Here is a 23,758-nt window from a genome sequence, read left to right as displayed (position 1 = left end):
TGTAATCTCTTGCTTAAAGTATAAATGGCTAAAAATAGTTATTATAAGAATAAAAAAATTAAACATAATTAATAACTTACATGTAATTAAAGACGGGTCAATTAATTGAATACTAAAGGAATGAATATAAGTAATTCAATACTGATCAAGGTAACACTTGTCTATAATGAAACAACAATTTTTTTTTAAAATGCAATATTAGTTTTTTTAATTATTTAATACCAATTAAATTAACATTAGTTTTCTTTAAACTTTTTGAAGAATAAATTAAAATTTATAAACATTTTTATGTCTTTAGTACTTAATTTGGATTTATACAATATAATGATGTGTTATGTAAGAGCCTATAAGGAATTATTTTTAATAATATTTAGATAAATATAAGAAATATTCATATAGAATTTACTTTAATTGTATTATTCAAAAGATAAAACTAAGTATAAATCAAAATAATGTTAAAAAAAAAAGTAGGATTTTGTAGGTGTACAGTTAAGTACACTACATTCGAGATACCGTGTTGATGCCCAATAAATTTAATCCAGTATTCATGTACTCTGCTGTGACTTTACACAGCAATATTCTTCCAGTATACACTTTGGCAATTTCACCTGAAAATATTGTGTCAATAATTTAGTTGTTATATAAATTTGGCGTAATTATATATTTGGAAATACAGTGGGAATAAAGTGGCAATAAAGTTTACTAACAATAATAGCTTACATGTACTTAAAATCATTATTACTACTATATAAATTATTTATGTTTATAATGATTCATAGACAAAAATAATTTTAAAGTACATAGACATGTACTTTTTAAGTATAAATGTAACTAACACAATGATTATACTGTTAGTTAGCTTCAGTTGGAAATATTAAATTTGTATGAGGTAAAAATATTGTTTGTTATTGAAATTTTAACAATTAAAATTAATTTTTAATATTATTAAATATTAAAATATGTTATGAAACAAATTATATGTTTATTTTATGAATTTTATGATTTAATTTAAAAAAAATCTTTATCAAAATAAACACCAGACTTTTATATTGAAATTGTTTTGTTAAAAATCAAGTTTCAACTAATTTTTGAAATAACATGATGCTTTAATGTAAGCTGTGTATAAAAGATACTCGACATTTTTCAATAATGAGAGGAATAAATAAATTCTTACACAATATCAACTCATTTAAATACAGTTTCAGAAGCATTACAAGAGTTCAAAGAAAAATATAATATAATTAAATTATTTGGAACTGTAAGACTATTTATAAAATTAAAAAATATAAACAATAGTAATGTGTAGTTGTGGTGCTAGAATTATTCTGATTTTTTATTAAAATATGTTTTTAAATAACTTGATATACCTTAATATCACAATAGTAATGTATAATACATTATTAAAATATTTTGATTGTTCATTGGTCATGGAAAAGTATCAAAAATTAGAGAATGAAAATATACATGAAGTAGGATTTGAACCCATAACTCTAAATGTTGTAGTTTTTATCGAAATTAAATGTGATGTATTGAATTTAAATTAATTTATCATTAACAAAATTAATTACTGGAAGTATAGTAAAAATTAAAAATTACCAGTTTGAGGATTTTTTTCAATGCAATAACAATTGTCATAAAACTCATTAAATGTTGTAGCCACATCATAAAGATATTCGCATAAATGATGGAGACAAAAATCTTCAGTGATTTTAGATAGTACCTCTGAGAACCGTAACAAAGTCTAAAAGATCAAATTAATAGTAAAATATATTAATTAGTAAAAATAAAAAAACGTAATAAAAACAATACCTTGGCTAGTTTCCATTCTTTATCATGGTCAAGTGAAATAGGTTCATTTAAGTCCTGAGTATGAGTACCCAAATTATTAATGATGGACCTTATTCTTGTAAGTGCATATAATAAATAAACAGCTGTATTTCCTTTGTCATCCAACATTTTATCGAAAGAAAATACATAGTCATGACTTCTATTATGACATAAATCAGCATACTTAATGCAACCATAAGCAACAGCCGTTTCTGCTAATTTCAATTCTTCTTCGGTCAATACTTTATCTCGGCCCTTTTCTACTAGTTTATCTCTTGCTCTTTTTATGCCTATTACAAAAAATTAATTTTATCAAACAATTTAATGTAAGAAACAAACTAGTTAATAACTATGTTACCTTCGTCTAAAAGACTAACTAGACGAACCGTATCACCAGAACGGGTTTTAAACTTCTTCTTATCTTCGCCTAACACTACACCAAAACCAACAAAGTCCATGCGAACTTTAGATGGATCTAGAAGACCTGAGTGAATTGCACATTTTTTTAAAACTTCAAAATGTACACTCTAAAAAAAAAAAATCATTTGGTCATAAAAAATTATTTATATGTTTGAATTGTTCATACCTGTCCAGCATCAACGACATAAATAATCCGATCAGCCTTTTCTTCTTCAATTCTCTGTTTTAGTGCTGCAATATCTGATGTATCATAGGTAAATCCACCATCAGACTTGACTATGGTTAATGGTATTGAGGAATCTGGACTCCACATAATTTTTCTACCATCGTCATTCTCCAAAAATCCTAATTATAAAATTTTAAAAATTGTATGATTTAATTTAATCTTTTTTATAGCTGAATAGAATTCAGGCTATTTGCAGAAATAAGCCCAGATTTATAAAATTGAGTTGAATGTAAGTAAAAATGATATATAGATGTATACTTTAACAATACCTTTGTTTTCCAGTTCTTTAACTACATTTTCCATACGGTTTTGGTAAAATGATTCACCTCTTTCAATGATACTGACGTTTAATCTTTCATATATTTTTTGAAATTCTAAAAACAAGTTTGCAAATTGTATAATATAACTATATATAATATATACATTGGTACTAGTGTTGTAGACTTGTATCTGATCTACTGCTGCTAGTTAGTCATTTAATGTCTTATGTTTAATTCATTATAAATATTTTTGATTAATTCCGAAACAACATTAAGACAACATTTTTATAAGATATTATTTTATAATTTAAAAACAAAATTGATGTAACGTAACTTTTTTAAACTTATGTGAAATAATTATAAATATAATAATAGTTTTAAAATTGACAAGTTATGGTGTTGAATACTTAAAAAAAATATTAATTCTTATGTTTGGAGATAAAGATCGCATAACAATAGTAGATCCCATATAACACAAGTAAAGTTTATGGTAGATCACATACACTACTAGGACCTGTATTACGTTTAAGTATCATGTGATATAAACACTACCTTTTCTTGATACATCACAAATCAATTTCCAAGCTTGAACATGATCAGGTGACATACTTTGTAATTTCACAACACAGTCATAGGCTCGTTTTTTGAACTCTGGATCACTATCAAAAAGTACTTTGGATTGTTTATAGAACTGTTGCAAATCGTTTATGGGAGGAGACACGATCTTGTAATCAGGGAACTTGTCTTGTAGTAGAGCAATTAACATACCAAATTGGGTACCCCAATCACCAATATGATTTAATCTCAATACATCATGGCCAATAAATTCAAATACACGGCATAGACTTTCACCAATAATTGTTGACCTAAATTTACGAACAAAAGTGAATGGTGTTATAATGTTTTAATAGTTAATTCCACCAACCTTAAATGACCAACATGCATTTCTTTAGCGACATTGGGTGATGAAAAGTCTATTATAATCTTCTGTCGATTGGTTAAAGGGTTCGGTTTCAATTTATTTTCCAGTACATACTGTAAAATGTTTCTAAGCTTATCACGACTTAACCATACGTTGATAAAGCCTTGTCCAGAAACATCTACTTTTTCAATAATATCGCATTGGCCCAAACATTCCACTAGTTTTTTAGCAACTACACTAGGTGACACATTTTCACCTGAAATATTTTTTTATCATTTTTAATAAATATATTATGGTATTTCAACCATTTAAGATTATACAACTGAACTAGATAATAATATATAAACAATTTTCATAATTATCTACACAAAATCGAGTGTAAAATGTATAAAATATCAATTACATATTTTATTGTACATTTTGAACTATTATATTCAATAATAAATATATAAAATTATATGTTAGAAAAATTAAATATAAACGAGACTAATGAAACATAAAATAACAGATTAATACTACCTTTTGCTTTCAAAAGTTTACATATTTGCATTGCAGCATTGCACTGATAGTCAGCAAATTTACTACCAGCAGATACTGCAGGTTGGCCAATGTCTTCTAATGTCGGATATGCCGTTTTAATAGCGTTTGAAAACAAACTTATTAATACAGAATGTAAATTAATCATAGCATGTTCTTCAATATTTATCGAGTCCATATTTGATTTCTCACTTGATTCATTAACCCCAGCCTATAAAAAGAAGATATTATGAGACATTTTATTTATTTAAGTTAACAAGCTTTAAAATATTGGCTAGTTTTTAAATATAAATAGTTTGATTCAAAAGTAAATAGATACACTGTTTGTATGTATAAAAATTAAAAATGTAGTTTTTGAGTAGGTACTTTGCAATTAATTATTTATAAATACATAACATATATACTTATATGACTATGATTTTAAACTCTTCTGTTAAAATTTTAAAAAGAATATAGTATGTTCCGCTCCTAAATAAATGCAATATAAAATAAAAATATTTAAATTATTATTTGGCTGGTTTATAAGAATTTAATATGGTCTCAATGAGACATTGATGTAATAGTACCTACTAGTGGGTAGTTATATTATATTACACTCACCTTTTGATAAAATTAATAATTTTTTGTTTTAATTAAGTACTTATGCTCACCTTTTTTTTGCATCCAGTAAATTGTTAAGAATGTGAAAAATACTTATTATTTGATGTTATTAAACGTATGTGTTGATTAAATGACGCTACAGCCACATTTGTATGTGTTACCTCTGTTTTATGCATTTGTAATATAGAAAAATTGTGTTCAGAAGTTCTAAGCTTATGTAAGTAAGCTTGAATATTAAAATGAATTGACCCATCATCAAACTTAGAAGTAAGAACATTGTCTGTAATTTTGTATGGGTTTATTACGATATTTTTATTTATTAGTAAGTTAAGAAAATTTTTAAATTGTAGAATATTACATATTAATAACTTAAAATTAAAATGTAATAAAAAACACAGACAATGTTCTTACTTTTAAATTTGATTTTAGATCAATTCATTATAATATTGAGCTGACTACATAAAATTGGAACTTTTGAAAATAATATTTTACTACATTGCACATATGTAAGACAGAGATAACACATGACGGTGTCGTTCTCTCAGTGACATAAATTAATTTAAATAAATATGCCAAGTGTTATTTAAATATTTCACTTAAAATTAACATAGACCCAACTGAGGACTAATATTTATTGACAGATATTTAGGAACGATCTTAACAATTACAAGAAACTGAAACAAGGAAATGTGTTTGATTAGTAATTTAGTAATTAAATTACAATGATGTTATTAGACATTTCTTCTAAGCTGGCTTTTTAGTCCAGTTAAATTATAATACATCAAAAATGCTTACTATTATTAATGTACATTTTAAAAATCGCTATGTATATTGCTATAGGTATACAAAATATTGTAGTTTGAATTATACAACATTATAATTATTTTTGATTTAAGAAAATAACAGCAGCCGGCAACACATTTAACAATTTCAAGGCATATTTAATTTTGTAACTAATGGCAGAGCAGAAAATATGTGTAATACAATAAATCTTCAAGGTTCTAAGGATTTTGTGTTATTAACTGACATGAAAAATCATATACCTGTAATTATCTTTACAACTCACAAACTATTTTTGATCTTTAGTACAAAATGCAGTGCTAATATATTTAGATTTTCGGTTAATTAGTTCAATAGTTGTTAACTATTTCATTATATATTTTACGACCGACCTGTCACAAGTGATCGATGTTATCAGAAATTGTAGGGATAGTAGAGAACTACTGTTTTGTACTGTTGTTGCTTTAAAATATTTATTTACTCTAATGAAGTTTATGACATCAATGATACTAACCTCTTTTAGCAACTTCAACCTGTATCTGAGTTTTTGGTTTTGAGATTCCAACAATAGTCGTTCATTTTCCTTATCCGCTTTAAAGTCCTCCAGTTGTTCAATATCTTTGATTAACTGAGGAATCGTGTCAAGTATAGCATCCATAATTATTTTATTAATGTTGAATACCGTCGCAAACAATAAATTAAATAAATGTAAAATCACGTGCGAAAGTAAATAATGACGTGAACGCCGATGATGTTAATTGATAATGAATTATGAAGAAGATGATAACGAATGACAAGCAATCATACATATTTTATCATTATAAATTTATAAGTGTTAACTATATCACTTCTGATAGCGGTCTCACAATAAATTAAATATTTGAAGTACTTAGCACAGATTCCTAATCGATTCTTATTCTTATTATTTTTTTAAGTTTTCAAATTGTAAATATTTTAAGGAAAACAATTATAATGTTTATTAGTAGGTACTCACAAAGTCACATTGTCAGCTGATAAGTAAATTATTTCTCTAGTTAGATACGTCACCTCAATTTGTTTGTAAATATCATAATATTATTTAAGATTACACTAAGATTTTCATTATAAAATAATGACCTAGGCAGTGGCGTATATAGGGGGGAGGCCCCCTAGGCCAGAGCCCATAGTGAAATTGCAGGTTCAATTAAAGCATTGCATGTATAATTACACTGTTAACAGTTTTTCACCATGATTAAGTTAGCCGGTTGATTAAAGTCATTTTTGAGGAATCAACAAGGAAATGTTATATTGACGGGACTTGCTTTAATGACTTATTGACTTTGATGTTAAATTCATAGTAAGATAACATTAAAATATACAAACGACACTGTCAATATTTTTAAAAAAAGAAACAAAAAATTAATTTTACATAATAATTATAAAATTGAATTGAGCAATTTTTATTTGAACTGTATAATATGTCATAATTATTAACTATATAACCACGCAGCTGCTCCCTTAAAAATGTATAATTATGGCTATGCTGCTTGACTAGTTATAATTGATAAATTGGCCCATACTGAAAATAATTTGTATATACGCCACTGGACCTAGGTACCTACTATTGATTTTGTTATATATCATAAATAAATATAAATTTTTAAATTTATTATTCTTGAAGATAATGTGCACCACTGCAACAATTTTGTTCTCCCCCAATTTTGATTTTGACTCAACAAAACAATTGTTTTGGGCCAGAAAAAGTTGAAACATTACGTAACTGACAATTTATTTAAATGTCTTGGATATTATTACTTATATCAATAAACAATATTAAAGTTATATTTGATTACATATCTATTACCTACCTAGAAGGACTTGACATATTTCATTTTTATGTATAGATGTCATCCGATGAATGAACAGTTTTTACAATGATGTGTTTTTTTTCTATCTGCCAATTGTACTTGGAATAGTAAAAATGCTACAATTTCTGACATCAGCATCTTTTCTGATAGAAATGAGAATCAGGTTGGTGCATTCGGTTTTGGGAGGACAAATTTAAGATTTCCAGTAGTTTATGAACACGTTGGAGAAAACAAAAATAATTGAAGGAGAAATGGGAATTATTAAACAAATTCACTTCTCGACAAAATCGATTATTTTTTATTTGGTTGAACTCGAAAACATAACCGTAGACACATGATATTTTCACCAAATATTTATATTAACATTTTCCATGTATGGTAACATTTTTGAAGTGAATGTTGTCGAGTGGTCAAAATTTAAAATTCCCAATAGTTTTCCAAAGCAACAGGAAAAACAAACAAAAAATTATCGATTTTGGTTTTTTAGAGTAGGTAACTAACAAAAATGATCTAAAATACCTGAAATGTTCTCTGAATATTTGTGTGAGCATTTTCCATCCACCATAAAATGTTCAAAATATTTTGATTTGTGTTAACTATTAATAGGCATTTTAAATGTTTGATTATTATTTGTTTTTTTAAAACTCAAGTCGATAAAAAAATTTTTGTTTGGTTAAAAAACTTTAAAATCTAATACAAGGTTCCTTGTAAGTTGTTTTTAGTGGAAATTAAAAAAAACAGTTGAGCATAAATCCACAATAATTTTTTATTAACTTAGAATTTTGACAAAATTGTAGAAATCATGAAATTTAGCAAATTATATTTAGTTAGAAATTCATAAAATTGTTTTTATTTATATCTAAGATTTAAAAATTTTATACAAGTTTCCTTACAAGTTTGTCTGAATTTATCAAAAAAAAAAATTTCTACTGGAAGGACAAATTCAATTTTTATGAGCTTTAGAAGTTGAAATTTTTACAACATTGGATATTCACTCGATTTTTCTTGTAGCGAACTTCTTACTTTGTTGTAATTCAAAAACGGATTACTGTAGACATTTGAATTTTACACCATATGTTTATTCTATCAATTCATATACTTGATACACTTTTCAAAATATTCTGACTCGTTTTAAGCTGTTGACGGACATTTTCAATTTTCATTTTTTTAAAATTTTTTTTAATAAAACATTTTTGGTTGGGTAAAAAATCATGAAAATTTAATATAAGATAAAAAAAACGTTAAAAATACATGGGCACGATTTTTTTTATAAGCATTTAAAGTTAAAATTTTCACAATATTTATCAAATTTAAAGGAAATTGAAAATGATTTTGTAGTTAAAAATGTATAAAATTTTCAATTTTTATAGTTAAGGATTGAAAATTTAAAACACGGTTTCACTTAAGCAGTTTTTTCCATAACTAAAAAATCTAAACAATATATGAATACAGTTATTTTTTACTGACATTTAAGTTCAAATTTGGATAAGATTGCATAATATTAACACTTAGAAAAACTTTATCATTTTGTTGTAATTCGGTTCCAAAACAGCTCATTTTTACATAGGTACATTTAATATTTTCCCAGTATCACTGATAATTTAGGAATAATATTAATTGAACTTACCGGCTACCATATTAATAATTAGTAATGACAATATAAAATATCCTAGATTGATTTACCGTCTCCGTTCAGAATCGTTTTTCGTATACAATGATATGATATTATTGAATTCCAATTTAATACATTTAATTCATTACAGCGACCCCTTAGACACTTAATATGTAGCCTAGCAACATCCACTTACCCGCTTTTTTTTTTTTAAAATGTTTGTCGATAAAGAATAGTTTACTTTGTAGAAAAGCTTGAACATTTTATCCATGGTTTCTCGTTAATTGTTTTGATATCAGTTGTATTAATGGTAAATATCAAAGATACATACCAAGATTAATTTTTATATGCATTTAAATGTTTACAAAATTCATCAAAATAATCCCGAATATTTGCAAAATCATTTTTCAGTTAGAAATTCATAAAATGTATTTTGTTTATAGCTAACATTAGAAATTTTAGTTGAAGATTCTCAACAAATTTTTCTATCTTAAACAAAGAAAAAAAGTTTAATGGAATGTACTACGTTTTTATGCGTGTTGGAATTTAAAAATTGTACGGTATTTAAAATTCAGCGATTCTTTAACTATTAAATTTTATAATTTATACAAGTATTGAAGTATGCTAGAATAACACAACCGTGTCCGCCCAGAATCGTTTTTCGTATGCAATGATTTATCATTGAATTCAAATCTAACACACCCATTACAATAACATAGATACTCGATAATGTCGATATCTATACTGTACAACAGAACGGTTCCCACTATTCCATTTATTTTTATCTATATAGGCTTTATTAGCAAATACGTTAAAATGTATCTACGTTGAAACTTAATAAATGTTTTTTTTTAAACACTGTAAATGGTGGTGGGGTTTTTAGCTCGTTAGCCCGCTCACTGCTCATAGGTACCATTGTTTGCTTTAATAATATAATATATTTATCGCCTCAAATCGTAATTATTTGTAAACTAAATAAACATTATATAAGCACATAAAGTTATATGCCTACGTATTCTTCAGTCATATTGTAGAACACATTTTAACCTAACTTACTTTTGCGTAACGCACAAAATATAAAATTAAAAGCCCAAAAATCCACCCTGCAGCCTGCAGGCTTAGGTATTTGACACACATAGGATATAACTCTAAAATTAAAATGATAATGATTATAATAATATCGTATAATTGTATTAACAACAGTTTATTATTTTCATTAATAAAAGATAAAATTATACCTACAATGGATGTACATTCATTTAGGGTTGAGTATAATAAATGTAATATAATTATATATACTTTCTACTAATAAACCCCTGTCATGTCTGTAGGATGGATGTAGTATATCTACTGACCGGTAAAACTTACTATTGTCTGTTGTGAATATAGTGATATTGATATGTGTCCAAATCCAATATGAATATATAACATGTTTAGGTATTCGATAATCGGATAATATAGGTACAATAAACAATATACACACCACACTCAACAAGTAGTGATGACCGGTAATTGGTAGGTATTGATAATAATTAATAGATTATAGTAGGTACTTAGTACAGAGATACAATATTATGTAGCGCGATTAAAGTCATGAGCAAAAATCATCCTCTATTTCTGATTGATCTTGGTGTACACAAGGCCGGTTTATTAGTACAATGCATGTACTTATAACTGAATATAATATTATAATATTACATTTACTGGGTGGGCCACGAAAATAGGCCTCAAAATATATAGATATACCTAAGTATATTTTTGGGCCATATTTCCGTAGCCCACCCTGTATATAAAGTCTGATGTAGGAACAACATTATAAAATGAGTACACATTTTATAAATAATTATTGAAAGTTTTTAGTGAGCACTTAACAGGTATAACAGTATAAGTCAACTTAATATTACTTTTTAAGTGGATACTTTATCTTAATAACAACACTTTTTGTACGGTTTAGATCGAGATCTGTTTAGAAAGATGGCTGAAGTTTAAATATTTATCTGTAATTTTGATACATTGTGATATCGACCAATATTTAGTATCGGTAGCTCATCCTGACACCCAACCCTTACATTGTAATCTGCATAATAGGTACCTATAGGTACCTACATAAAATTATTAAAATAACATTTAATATTTTGAAAACATATATAATATATTCAACTAGACAATTAAAGATTGTGGTACCTATTCAAATAAAAATTGAACAATAGTGCATACTAATAGTGGTATTATTGATAATCTGTGATTTCCAGAAAACAAACTTGTATTGAATAAATAATAAATTGTAGGTATTAAGTCAGTGCTTGAATTTGTGCGATTTAGGGGGGGGGGGGTGAGAAATTCTGCTAGTTATTTTCATAAATCGGACAGTATGGTTTTTTTAAAAATATGTATTTGTACATTATTCTTGTAGTTTTAATTTGGCGAAATTGTATTAAATAAAATATTTAAATTCAATTTGATGAATATATTATACGACTTAATATTACCATGATGCTACGTAACAATTAACATCTGTTGAATATAGTTTATTAATATAAAGTAGACAATATACTTACATATTTTTATGAATTAAAATTGTTTACTGACTATGTATACAAAAATATTAATTTTAATCACCCATAAGTACAGTCGTTACTCTTATTTATACGTTAGTAAGTAGTAGGTATATTGTAATTATTTGTTTGAGGATTGAAGGTTTATGGTTGCGAGTTTAATTATTTCGAGGGACGCTAATTACTTTCAAGGGTGTCCTATTCTTTTATTTTTTCAAATCAAGCACTGAATATAAATTATAATAACAAATTGTGATGATACTAATTATAGTTTCAAATTTATTTTATGCGTACACAAATAAATGTCTTAGCTGGCACTTCATGTTTTTGGAAATTGTAAAATAAATGATCGATAGGTATGTATAAATAAAACAATATATAGCAAACAATCAGTATTTGAATAATCATTAACAACTTGGATTTTATAATATCACTTCGGTTGAATTTAGTTTTTCTTTGTTGCTTTCTTGCTTTGTTTCCAGTCATTGTTAATTTGGATAGTTATAACCGTGTATAAAATGCTTTGATGAATTGTCAAAATTATTGTTTGAACTTTATGTTGAATTGATTGAAACAATGATGAATCGTACTTACCTAAATTAAAAACCAAACAATTTAAATTGTATTATATTTGCCAAAAACATTTTATATATTATTTAATGTTGTGATTCCATCAAGTGAAAGAACACAAACCACTTAATCTGTCTGATCAACAGAAATAGGTAAATATTAATAGGTAATTATAATCTGTAGACTGTACCTAAGTATCTTAAATAAAAGAAAATTTGATAGTATTAATTACGACATTTATAATTAGAACACATATATTGTTGTGTGCCATTCAACCAGTGGTTCAGGGTTGAGTATTTAATTAATAGTCATTTAAAAAAAGACAATTTCCACAATATTGAATACAAGTACATACTATGTTGCATAAGAAACACAAGTTTATTTGTAATAGTGTAGGCAATACAATAGAACGGTACGGCAGTGTAATCGGGGCATGAAGCTGTGGTACATTTGAATAATAATAATGCGCTGTTCTTCGGACTCACTAATACGTGGTCCCTTTTCTGAGACCAGTGATCCAGCAGTTTGGCCAATACTAGTTTTTATATCTCAATGTTGTTTTTATACTTGCGAATAGCTATACAATAGAACACAATGTTAGAGGCTTACTATTCGATAGCTACTCTTAAAAAAATGTTTACAAAAATTAAAAAAAAAACGTAGGTAATATCGGATCCAGTAGGTACCTTTATTTATTACGACGGGCAATTTTTATAAATTAAAAATGTTGATGAATTAAATAAAATATTAATTTAAATTACTAAAACTTTCAAATTAACATATAAACTTATTATATTGATAATCATTTAATTTATTATTAGCAATTGTCAATTAGTGTGTAATGCAATATACATTAATAAATCAAATCCAATTTGATTAGTACTAAAATTAGTTATAGAAACAGTTCAGTAATAAAAAAATTAGGTAAGTATACAAAACTAAGAAAGTCTGGAAATTTTACAAGGTATAGGGGTGACTGCGCTTTTCGCCCCCTTTAAGGCGACCTTGCCTATCGTTGAAAACCAACATTACTGTCATTAATATATTTTTAGTATAAATATAATTTTATTATATTTCTTATGCTATTTTTATCCTGCCTATCTATCTATGTTTTTATAAATCCATACTCTGTCCATAAAGAAAAAGAGCAGTGGGACTATAAAAACCGGGTTTTCTACTCAAATCACAGGAGTTTTAGGTGTGTTTAGCACCACTAGAACTTCGTACGAACCTTGTATCTAATTCAAACTTTTTGTTAAGATATTTATGTTGTACAATAAACTAAAAAATAAAGAAATTGTTCTACAATTTCACAGCCCAATATAATACAATATTAATTTAAATCATTAATTCTTACTATCTTAGATTCGGTTGATGCTTCAATTGGTTTTTGTTATAGTTAGGTTTAACTAAAATAAAAAAATGTCAATAATAATTCTATACGGACTAGTTTGAAATGTACTTTAAAATGTAAAAATGTAAAAATTGTAAATAATATACCTTCGTAAATAATTGTCAGTCATTGGCTTAGATACCAAGGCTTATGTTAATGGTCAGTACCTATGATAAGAATAGTATAAGTCACAACAAATTTATTCTCATTTCATTACAAGTTATTCTCTGTTTGAATATTGTACAATAAGTTCCATCTAGATACTAGGTAGATATCTACCAATTAGGTTATTCTATCCAAAATATTTAGAAAACATTCTAAACTAAATATATTTTTTTAATTTACCGAAATATTTTAAAATTAAATATATATATATATATTGGAACAATTTAATTCGAAATTCTTTTCCTTTTCACCATAAATATGTGTTGGATTTTCAAACAGTAATATAGGCAATAAAAAAATGTAATTATTATCAAAGCCTGAATATCGAAATTGTTTATATAGCAGTCATTTTACAAATCCATTTTTTTAAAACTTTTTTCTATTATTTCTTTAAATATAAAATAGTATTTCGTTTTCTGCGTTTTCATAATCGCTGTTTCAAATTTTGCTATAAGGGCAGACTAACTTACAAATTTGGTTTTCTTTATCTGAAATATTTATTGTATGATGCAAATTATTTCATATTTAAATTTTTGACTCTATTAATTTATTATCAAATTTGATTATTGATTTACTTATATCTATAAACTATCGCCATGCCATATCATTATGCTCTTAATTCTGATTTCATAAAATTGGTGATTTTGTCTTTGACGAAAAAAATGGAAAAAAATTAAAAACTCTATGGATTTATTTAGGTTTTAAGACAAACGAAGACTAATAAAAATAATTTAGCTAACGTAAAAAGTAACTTTACTCAATCTATTTTAAAATTATAATGTGCTTAACTGTTTCATTTTATTATAGTTTGGAAATTATTGGTAAATTCATTGAATGATTAATTATATTTTTATTGTATATTTATGAGTTTTCTAAAAAAAAAAAAAAAACGAATTAAAATTAAAATAATTTTACTATTTTATAATGTACCTATATAAATCCTAACCCTGATTTTTATATTTATTTAAAATTAACTAAATTTAAATATTCTTAAAAAATAACTGCATGCTAGTTGTGCATTGTACATTAGCACTAATTTAAGTGATAAGTCAAACGCATACCATTAATTCTTGAATCTCTTTTTATGTCAGTTTTGGAAACGGAGACAACTGTTATAAAAGCTCTTAAAATCGATTTTTACCAGTCTGCGATATCTAGTTTATGCAGTGATATCTAATACGTACTAAAAATGAATAAAATCGTTTCTTATAATAATTAAAATAAAACATAACCTTATACTAATGGTTAATGACTAACTACTTACTAGTTACTACACTACAGATATTGGATACTTTGGTCGTTATTGTTGGATACTATATTAAAGCCGTAATGTAAATTAACATAAATTGTCAATCTTTAAATAAATTAATTATGAAGTGTCCAACAAGTGAAAGTGGATACAATTGTTTCAGTAGGTGAAGCCGCGCAGCAATCGACTGTCGAACGCAGCAAGCAGCCGATAGCGACTGCAGGTTGTAACCGAAATATATTATGTGAACGGTTTTTGTACTGAATGGTGAGACGAATGGAAGGGTGAGGGTTGAAGGGTCCTGTGGGATGAGATCGATAAATCTGACATTTCACCCGGAATTTCAATGATGGTGAAATTGGCACGCGGGGGTGTAGTAGATATTTTGGGACATCTTACTATACTCTAATATAGTTTATACAAACTTTAATTGCTACAAAACAGTTGTTTTAAACCAAAGAGAAATTTTTAAAATTAATTTGCTATTATAAATGTACAACTAGGTACTTTATTAGTTGTATTACACACTTACACCTGTATTCCTATGCATATTGTGCTCTATATAAGATCGAGAAATGTAGTACTTAATTTTGAGTTGACAAAAATGGAACCGAAAAAACATAAAATGATCATATTTTAAATTTAACAATTAAAGCTTTTTTTCGGGGTTTGTAATAAATAATATAAATGAGTTGCACCAATGCAAAACTAATTTAATTGTATGCCCCACGGTCCACCTTCTACGTATGCTAATCTGATTGATAATACATTTTAAACCGTAGGTAGAGAATAATAGTTCGTAATTTTGTACATAAATTTTATTTTTCATTAGGTGTAGTAAGTACCACATGGGTTACAAGTGTTAGGTACACATAAAAACGTGATTCAATAACCGTGAACAAAAAGTTGAAGATTTTTCAAAAGCGCAACACGTTGCTCATAGTCATAAATAACCTACTAGCACTTTTTGTGGTAATTGAAACTTGGGAGTTGTTGAACAGTTGAGTTCTAAGATCCGTATTAGTGATAATACAATATGAGTTGAGTATCTCCAAAAATTTTTTTTGTTCTTATATTTTTACAGACTACGTTTCCAGGTTAAGAAAAAAAATAATTTTTACATAATATAATCAACAATACAGTTATTAGTGGCTTCTAACTTCAGTGCAAAATAAGAGGAGTACCTATTAATAAATGAATATCCCCAATATATAATATATATAGTTGCGTCGTGTCTGTTTGTCATAGGTATTTACCCGTTCATACAATTCGCTGCCGTGGTACCTAAGTGATAACAAAATCATTATTGATAAATTGGTTAAATTTATTTATTTTCATCATGAATCGGTTTATTTAGTATTTTTATTATTAATTACTGTTTTAAATTAGTTAATAGTTATAAGAGTATAAATTATTATTGGTATCTATACAAAATCTCATAGCTCGAAACGTGTGTTTTTTTGATTTTTCAATTTTACACATTTTAATGAAAAACATAAAATATTTATGATTATCCAACTAGGTGTAATTAATTATTTATTGGTGAAAATGTATACGAAACTTCTTTTAACGATTTGTAAATCGTGTTAAATTATAATTATCTACATTTATTATTGTAGTAAATTTAGAGTCTTGCATTTTTAAATTGAAGTATTCTATAAAATAATACAGCACACCATAATTATAAAAAAATAGTACAACTGTAAATAACCAAAATACCCAATTTTATTTTAAAATTGGAGATGAGAGTGAAAGTCTATGGATTCTAAAAATCGAGAAGTATAAATGTTTTAAGAAGGTTACCTAAATATAAATAATAGGTATTTGTACAACTGTACCTATATTGTGTAACTGATATATTTATTCAAACATATTCAGTTTTATTTAAATTATTATTTTATGACATTTAAAATTTAAAACCTATCTATGTCGATTGATCCGAAGGGCTAAACTCAAATTATTGCTCTATATAGTTAAGCTAAAGTGTTCAAGCCCCAATACCCGTCTACACAACACTACATTAAAAAAAAAATTTAAGTCCTTAAAAATCAATATACAAAATAATAAGGTTTAATAAGGTTTTAACCTAATAAGGTAAATTACACTTTTTAAATGGTGTAAATAAAAAACTTTGTGCGTCAAATTTCTAGAAGAAAGATTGAAATTAAATTTACTGTTCAAGAACTCTTGAACATAAAAAAATTTAGCCCATTTAATAAAATGCAATGCAATACGCCCCAATGTATATTAAAGCGCAGAGGGTAAGGAGATTGGCACGTGGCAATCTGCACGCAATCGTTGATCGACGACCCCATATTTTGCGGAGTGATGAGGGGTGGTGTTGGCCGGGTGCACGTGGGTGGTTTGACGTTGGCTGGTCTCGCCTGTTGCTACCCCGCGTTTGTATATAAATAAAATATACTATAATTGTGTGACGGCTGCTTCGCTGTATAAACTGCAAGTGGTTGAGTAGATATAAATGAGTCTGATCTCACTATAGTGCTATAAATAATATAATTTATTTTGGTGAAAAATGTTTTAGAACTTGAACACGTAAATAACTATAGTAAATAATAATATTATTTAGGATCATTTTGCATCTTCTATATTGAAATTTCTATTTTCTAGTAGTTATTCTGTACAAGGGGATGAGAATGCATTTTATCAAAAAATGTAGATACCATTATTGTAACTACAGTTCTGTCAGTAGGGCATTTAAGGGGGAGAATATGGGCCTGCCCCCATGGTATGATTAGCTGTCTTAGCATATAGTTGTAACGTAAAACTTTTGATTAATAATATTTAAAACATATATTATATATTTTTCATACACGAATTTATAGGTTTCTGAATTATAATAGTTTTGAACTCAATAAATGTTTACTTTATACTTTGTATGTATAAGTAAACCGAGAGTATCTGACACCGACATGACACTACATCATTAATAACATAAAATTCCCTTGTACTAATCAGTAATCACTAATAAGAGTGATTTTGTAAATACGTATATATTATTGTTAAAAAAAATTTTCACACTCTCCCCCCCCCCCCCCCCCCCAAAAAAAAAAAAAAAAAATAAAATTATAGAACTGCCATTGGTCTAAACAATAAACGTGGCTATATTTGTGGTGTGTAGTTGACATTATGTAACTATACAATTATTTTTGTAACACTAATACTAATAATAATTGACTGGTCGAGTGCTTAAACACCGTTGTAATATTATAAGCTCAAATCACAATGTGGTATGAGCATGCTCAAATTCTAGATTATAACCATGAATCCTATACAAGTACATTTTACATAGTGTATCATAGTTATAGTAATTAATTTGTTATTGTTTGTGGCTTGTGCGTTCAGTTTTCATCAGCAAATAGTTTAAAACTGTATGCACTTATATATAACTATGGTGGTTATTTTAACAGTAAATTTATTTCAAAATATACCTAATGGATTTATTTTAGAAATTTGGTTTATGGAATAAGTATCTAAAGTTAGATTAACAACTGCACCCGACAAATTAACTTTAGCTTAAAGTGTTGACATTTTTTACAGCTATAAGCCTAAAATATTAGTGAAGTATTATATGTTTAATGTAATATGTTATCAACTTGTGCTGCAACAGGCAGTAATATACCTACATTTACATTTCTATGGTTTACTCGTCAAGTATTGATTTTTGTACATTTAAATACTGAAATGTCTGTATGTACTTAGGATCTCCACAGGAATAAATTATTTAGATAGGTACTTATTTATAATGAGTAAAAAAAAACTGAAATTAGTAAAAAACATACTACACATTTTTTTAATTTTAATATTATTTCAGATGTATTTATAGGTACCTATACGTTGATAGCTTAAAGTGTTTTTTAATAATTTCGTTTGATAATATTATGATGATCAATAGGAAGAACTACTTATAAACCATAATATATTGAATTTGAAAAATATTTTATTACAGTAAACTTTATTCAATAGTTAACACATTTTTTAACACCTAACTAGGATTCCATACATCGGTACTCTTTTTACTTAAATTACAATTTTTTTTTTTTTTTATTAAATAACTATCCGTGGCGTCTATGGCCATTGGATGTAACAGTACAATATTATCTTTAAGTATATTTACATATTACATTAATATTTAAAAGGTATATAAAGTAATTTAATATTTAAAACAAGACAAAGTAGTAATAATTAGGAAAGAGGTTAATTATTTACAATTTACAGTTTGTTTATGAGATTCGTTTGTTTGAGAAATTGCATGATCTTGTGTATATTGCTGGGGTCCGGGTCGAGAGCTTCGGCGAGGTGGTTGGATATTTGATACAGCCTTCTTTCTTTGTCATATACTTTGCATTCGGTTAAGATGTGTTTCACAGTAAGGAGTGTTCCGCAGCATGTGCAAACTGGGGGGTCTTCCTTCTTCATTAAGTGGGAATGTGTAAGGTGGGTGTGGCCAATTCTGAGACGGTTTATCGAGGTCTCATGTTTTCTTGAGATGTTATCTGGAGAGGGATACGGTAGGGCGGAACTCTTGATTTCGTTAAGTTTGGTTGACATTTCATTCCATTCCTTTTGACACTGAAGTAATGTATCATTTTCGACGACCCTCTTTATGTCGACGAGGGAGAAAATGGGTAAGGAGAGAGAATTTGGGGAAGAGTGAGCGAGTTTGGCGGCTGTGTCTGCTAGTTCGTTGCCGTCTATGTTACAGTGGCCAGGGATCCAAGAGTAGGTGATGTTTTTGTCCTGTTGTTTTGCTATGAAGTGGGTGTTTTGAATTTTTCTGACGATATCAGACGGAGAATAAAGATTTTGGAGGCTGGTAAGAGCGGAGAGGGAGTCACTAAATATTGTAATATTGCTGTCATTTATTTCAGAGATGGTGAACTCGATAGCTTTAAGGATCGCCAGGGTTTCTGCTGTATATATCGAACATTTGTTTGAGAGTTTCCATTGTATTGTAGTTTCATCGCATATGATAGCCATCCCGACTCGCTCTTCGATGATGGAGGCATCTGTATATATATGAGTTTGTGGGCGGATGCGTGAGCAAAAGTCTCTGAATGAATTCTTGAAAATGTGAGGGCAGGTTGAGTTTTTGGGGAATTGATGTAGGTCAATGTTAATATTCATGTTGAACTGCCATGGGGGACATAGGGGTTTTTCATATGGGATTATATTTTCGAGGTTGTATTTTATGTATGTGTGATTGAATGTATGTTTAGGGTGATGAATTTGATTTGGGGGGATCTTGATATTCTTGCTGCTAATTTGTGGGTTTGTTCTCTCCACCGTACTTCTAGGGAAGGAATTCCAGCAATATTTAATATGCTTTTGATGGGGCTAGAGCGGAAGGCGCCAATGGAGAGTCGGATTCCCGAGTTATGGATAGTCTCCAGTATTTTAAGTTTAGTGTGTTTCGCTGATGAGAATATTGGAGCGCCGTAATCAAGTTTCGATAGTATGAATGCTTTGTGTATCTTAAGAAGGGTTTGAGATTTGGCTCCCCATGAAGTATGACCTAGAGTTTTTATGATGTTGAGTCTTGGTACAGTAGTGTTCTTTAGGTTGAGAATATGAGGGATCCATGAAGCTTTATGATCAAAAGTGATGCCCAGTATTTTAACATTAGGTTGGTTTTCTACGACTTGGTTTCCGATGTTAATGTGTATTTTCTTCTTATTCCTCTTATGGCTGAAAACTATAAGGTTAGTTTTTTCTGGAGAAAATCGGAAGCCGGAAGTTTTCGACCAGGACGTGAGTTTGTTAGTGGAATCTTGAAGTATCGATTGAATAGAATTAACGTTTGTACTGCGGCAAAGAATAGTGAAGTCGTCTGCGAATAGTAGAGGTATGTTTGGGCGTGAAATTCCTTCAGTTATATCATTGATAGCGATCAGGAAGAGAGTTACAGAGATAGTGGACCCCTGTGGCACCCCACTTTCTTGGAGAAAGATGTCTGAAAGCGTGTTAGAGGTTTTTACTTGAAAGGTGCGGTGGTTGAGGAAATTCGAAATGAAATCTAGCATGTATCCTTTGGCAATAATTTTGTTGAGTTTATTTAATATTCTGGGTCTCCACGCCGTGTCATATGCTTTGACTATATCAAAGCTGATCATTCCCAGGTTTTGTTTGTTGTTTAAAGAAGAGTGAAGTTCATTTTTAATGGTCAGAAGGTTGTTCATCGTGCTTCTGTTACATCGGAATCCATTTTGTTCGGGGGTGAGAAAGTTGAGGTTTTCAATAAACCATATAAGTCGACGATTGACTATTTTTTCGAGTAACTTACATAAGGTGTTAAGTAGACAAATGGGGCGGTAGCTTTCTGCTATGAATTTATTTTTGTTAGGCTTGAGTATGGGGATAACATAACCATGTTTCCAAGATTCAGGAAAGACGTTACTATTCCAAATTAAGTTGTAGATGGCTAAGAGGTGGTTTAAGGTGTTTTTTGGAAAGTTTTTGATGAAGGAGTAGGGAATCCCATCGGGGCCAGGAGATTTACTTTTACAGTTGTGGAGGGCATCTTCAAGTTCCTCGATCTTCAGTGGGGAATTGAGTAGGGATTGCTGGGAGTCGAGAGGATCTACTGAGTTGACTGGGTCTACATAGCATTGCGAGTAGTTTAAGAAATCTTGGTCATAATTAGCATTGCTAGAGTTTTCATGGAATATACGTCCCAGAGAATTGGCTACGTCATAAGGTGATGTGGAGAGTTTTGAGTCAATCAGTAGATTTATGACGTTAGATCTATTGGTCCCTTTTATGGATTTGATTTTTTTCCAAACAATGGAAGAGTCCGTTTGGTTATGTATGCTGGACACGAAGTTTTTCCAACTTGAGGCCTTGCTGCTTTTTACGAGGAATCTGGTACGTGCTTTGCATCTTTTGAGGGTGATAAAATCTTCTTGGGTCTTGGAGGTTTGAAATTACAATTTTGTATATTTTCAAAATCATATATTATTACATGTAATTCATAATGATTAATGAATAGTAAAATAATATAAGTTTTTATTCTATTGAATAAATTGTACTAAAACATAAAGTAAAAAAAAACCTTGTAAAATCGAATTTTTTTTTGGTCTTCTTTCTCCTGTAAAATAGAAAAGTGGCGGCCTTAGGCTTAGGTTTCAGTATGTACTACCTTTTAGTTCGCACTTGATGTACAATATACCTACATTATTTACAGTAATATTACAAGATTAGAACAATTTTTATACATATAGGTATATTTATTTTACAATAGGTACCTTTAATTATTGTTTGTGATGTTACTGATTTAGTTATATTTTAATATTTATGTCATTAGTGTAACTGTTTTACTTTTAGCTCATAAAAACAATAACATTTAGGTATAAAATAAAATATATAAGACTGCTAACTTAAATATAGGTATTCATAACGCGTGTATTAAAAATTAATTATACTTACACGGACATTTTTATCAGTCAGTACCATTGTGGTGTACTATCCGGGGGGATAACTCTCCCCCTCCACAATGATCTTCGATTACATAAAGGAGCTGGAAGAAACAGCTCCAACCACATGCATATTTAGGTGTTCTAAATCATTTAAAATCGGTTATCGGTCCAGTCTATTATAATAGGTAAGAAAATAGATTCAAAGAAATGAAAAGAGAGTAGATATGTATTTAATATGTGTTTTAACTCATTCCCACAGTGATTAAATGACACAGAAAAGTTTGATCAATATTTCTACACTGTATAATTGTAGATTGTAATAATTATTTTAGTATGATCAGCTTACTTAAACATTTAATTAAAAACAAAATACACAATTTCGAGTATTCACCCCAGCCTTCGGTGCTGTCACCAGTGAGCGGTAGGCCTTTGATACCCACCGAACCCGGAAACTGTGTGAGATGTCGCAATCACAACCGCAACGTTAACCTGCAGAACTCCCAAATCCGTTTCCAGTACACTCTGATAAGAATGGTTTTATATACCATACACGTATATTAAATTTATTTTGCCATGGTACAGTCGTCCTTTGCCTCCCCCTCCCGAGACTATAATATATTAGTTTTAAATCTTGAGTAGAGCGATGATATTAGTTTATACAATAAGCCCGAATTGTATGTGTTTTTTTATTATTATAATGCTTCCTTTTTCAAGTTTAGAGGGGATTCTAGTAAAAAATAGCAATGTAGGAAGTAGGTACGTATATAGTTGCCAGTTGGTACTTTGATGATCAAAAGTAAAAAATAACTACAAATTTTCAAAAAAAAATCGGGAAAAAATTGTGTTTCTTACGCAATACATAGTACCTAGGTGTTTTAAAACATCGATTTTGTTTTTTTATTTTTAATCAAATAATAAATATGACTGTAGATTTTTGAATGTTCATCAGAGATTTGTTAGTACCTATGTAAGCAATTCTATAGACATGTTATTATAATTTTTGTGGTAGGGACGTAGTGAGATAATTTACGGTATACGTTATATAATTTAATGGGGTACAACTTGAGCTATATAAGAAAAGCTGTATGAGTCTATGGCTTATATGCTGGTATTATACCTACGCTTGTTCTACACCTAATAAGCTGCAAACTGAAAGGATGCTAAAGAGTTAGGGTTCTAATAAATATCGAAATCGAATACATAGTAGTTAGCCGAAACCGGAAATGTACTTATCAGTTAATTTCAGAATTGCTTTTATAGTCAGAGCTCTCGGATGCTACAAACCTGAAACCCATCCCTCTGAAATTGGATTGCAAACAAGCGTAATACAATATACCTACTTGATAGTAGATCGTGAGTTAA

General features: G+C 28.4%; 1 protein-coding gene across 1 annotated transcript; it reads right to left on the bottom strand.

Moving 5' to 3' along the window:
* Positions 1-414: 414 nt before the first annotated feature.
* On the bottom strand, positions 415-6,346 carry LOC111037329 (arginine--tRNA ligase, cytoplasmic). Its single transcript, XM_022319850.1, has 10 exons — positions 6,087-6,346; positions 4,175-4,403; positions 3,659-3,911; positions 3,286-3,599; positions 2,743-2,847; positions 2,414-2,592; positions 2,186-2,354; positions 1,810-2,117; positions 1,597-1,741; positions 415-608 (listed from the first exon to the last, which is right to left on the bottom strand). Exons 1-10 carry the CDS (start codon positions 6,228-6,230, stop codon positions 499-501), a joined length of 1,956 nt encoding a protein of 651 aa, XP_022175542.1. The 5' UTR covers positions 6,231-6,346; the 3' UTR covers positions 415-498.
* Between the last annotated feature and the right edge of the window lie 17,412 nt (positions 6,347-23,758).

Source organism: Myzus persicae, unplaced genomic scaffold (assembly GCF_001856785.1).
Source record: "Myzus persicae strain clone G006 unplaced genomic scaffold, MPER_G0061.0, whole genome shotgun sequence".
Lineage (NCBI taxonomy): Eukaryota > Metazoa > Arthropoda > Insecta > Hemiptera > Aphididae > Myzus > Myzus persicae.
Note: the sequence above shows the minus strand (reverse complement) of the source record. Positions and strands in the feature narration are given on the sequence as shown.

Excerpts from the sequence above, each read along its gene's own strand:
- LOC111037329 (XM_022319850.1), bottom strand. The coding sequence starts at position 6,230 with ATGGATGCTATACTTGACACGATTCCTCAGTTAATCAAAGATATTGAA. Across the intron at positions 2,118-2,185 it reads AGTTAGTCTTTTAGACGAAG|GCATAAAAAGAGCAAGAGAT; the intron begins GTAACATAGTTA and ends TTTTTGTAATAG. Across the intron at positions 1,742-1,809 it reads AAGAATGGAAACTAGCCAAG|ACTTTGTTACGGTTCTCAGA; the intron begins GTATTGTTTTTA and ends TTGATCTTTTAG.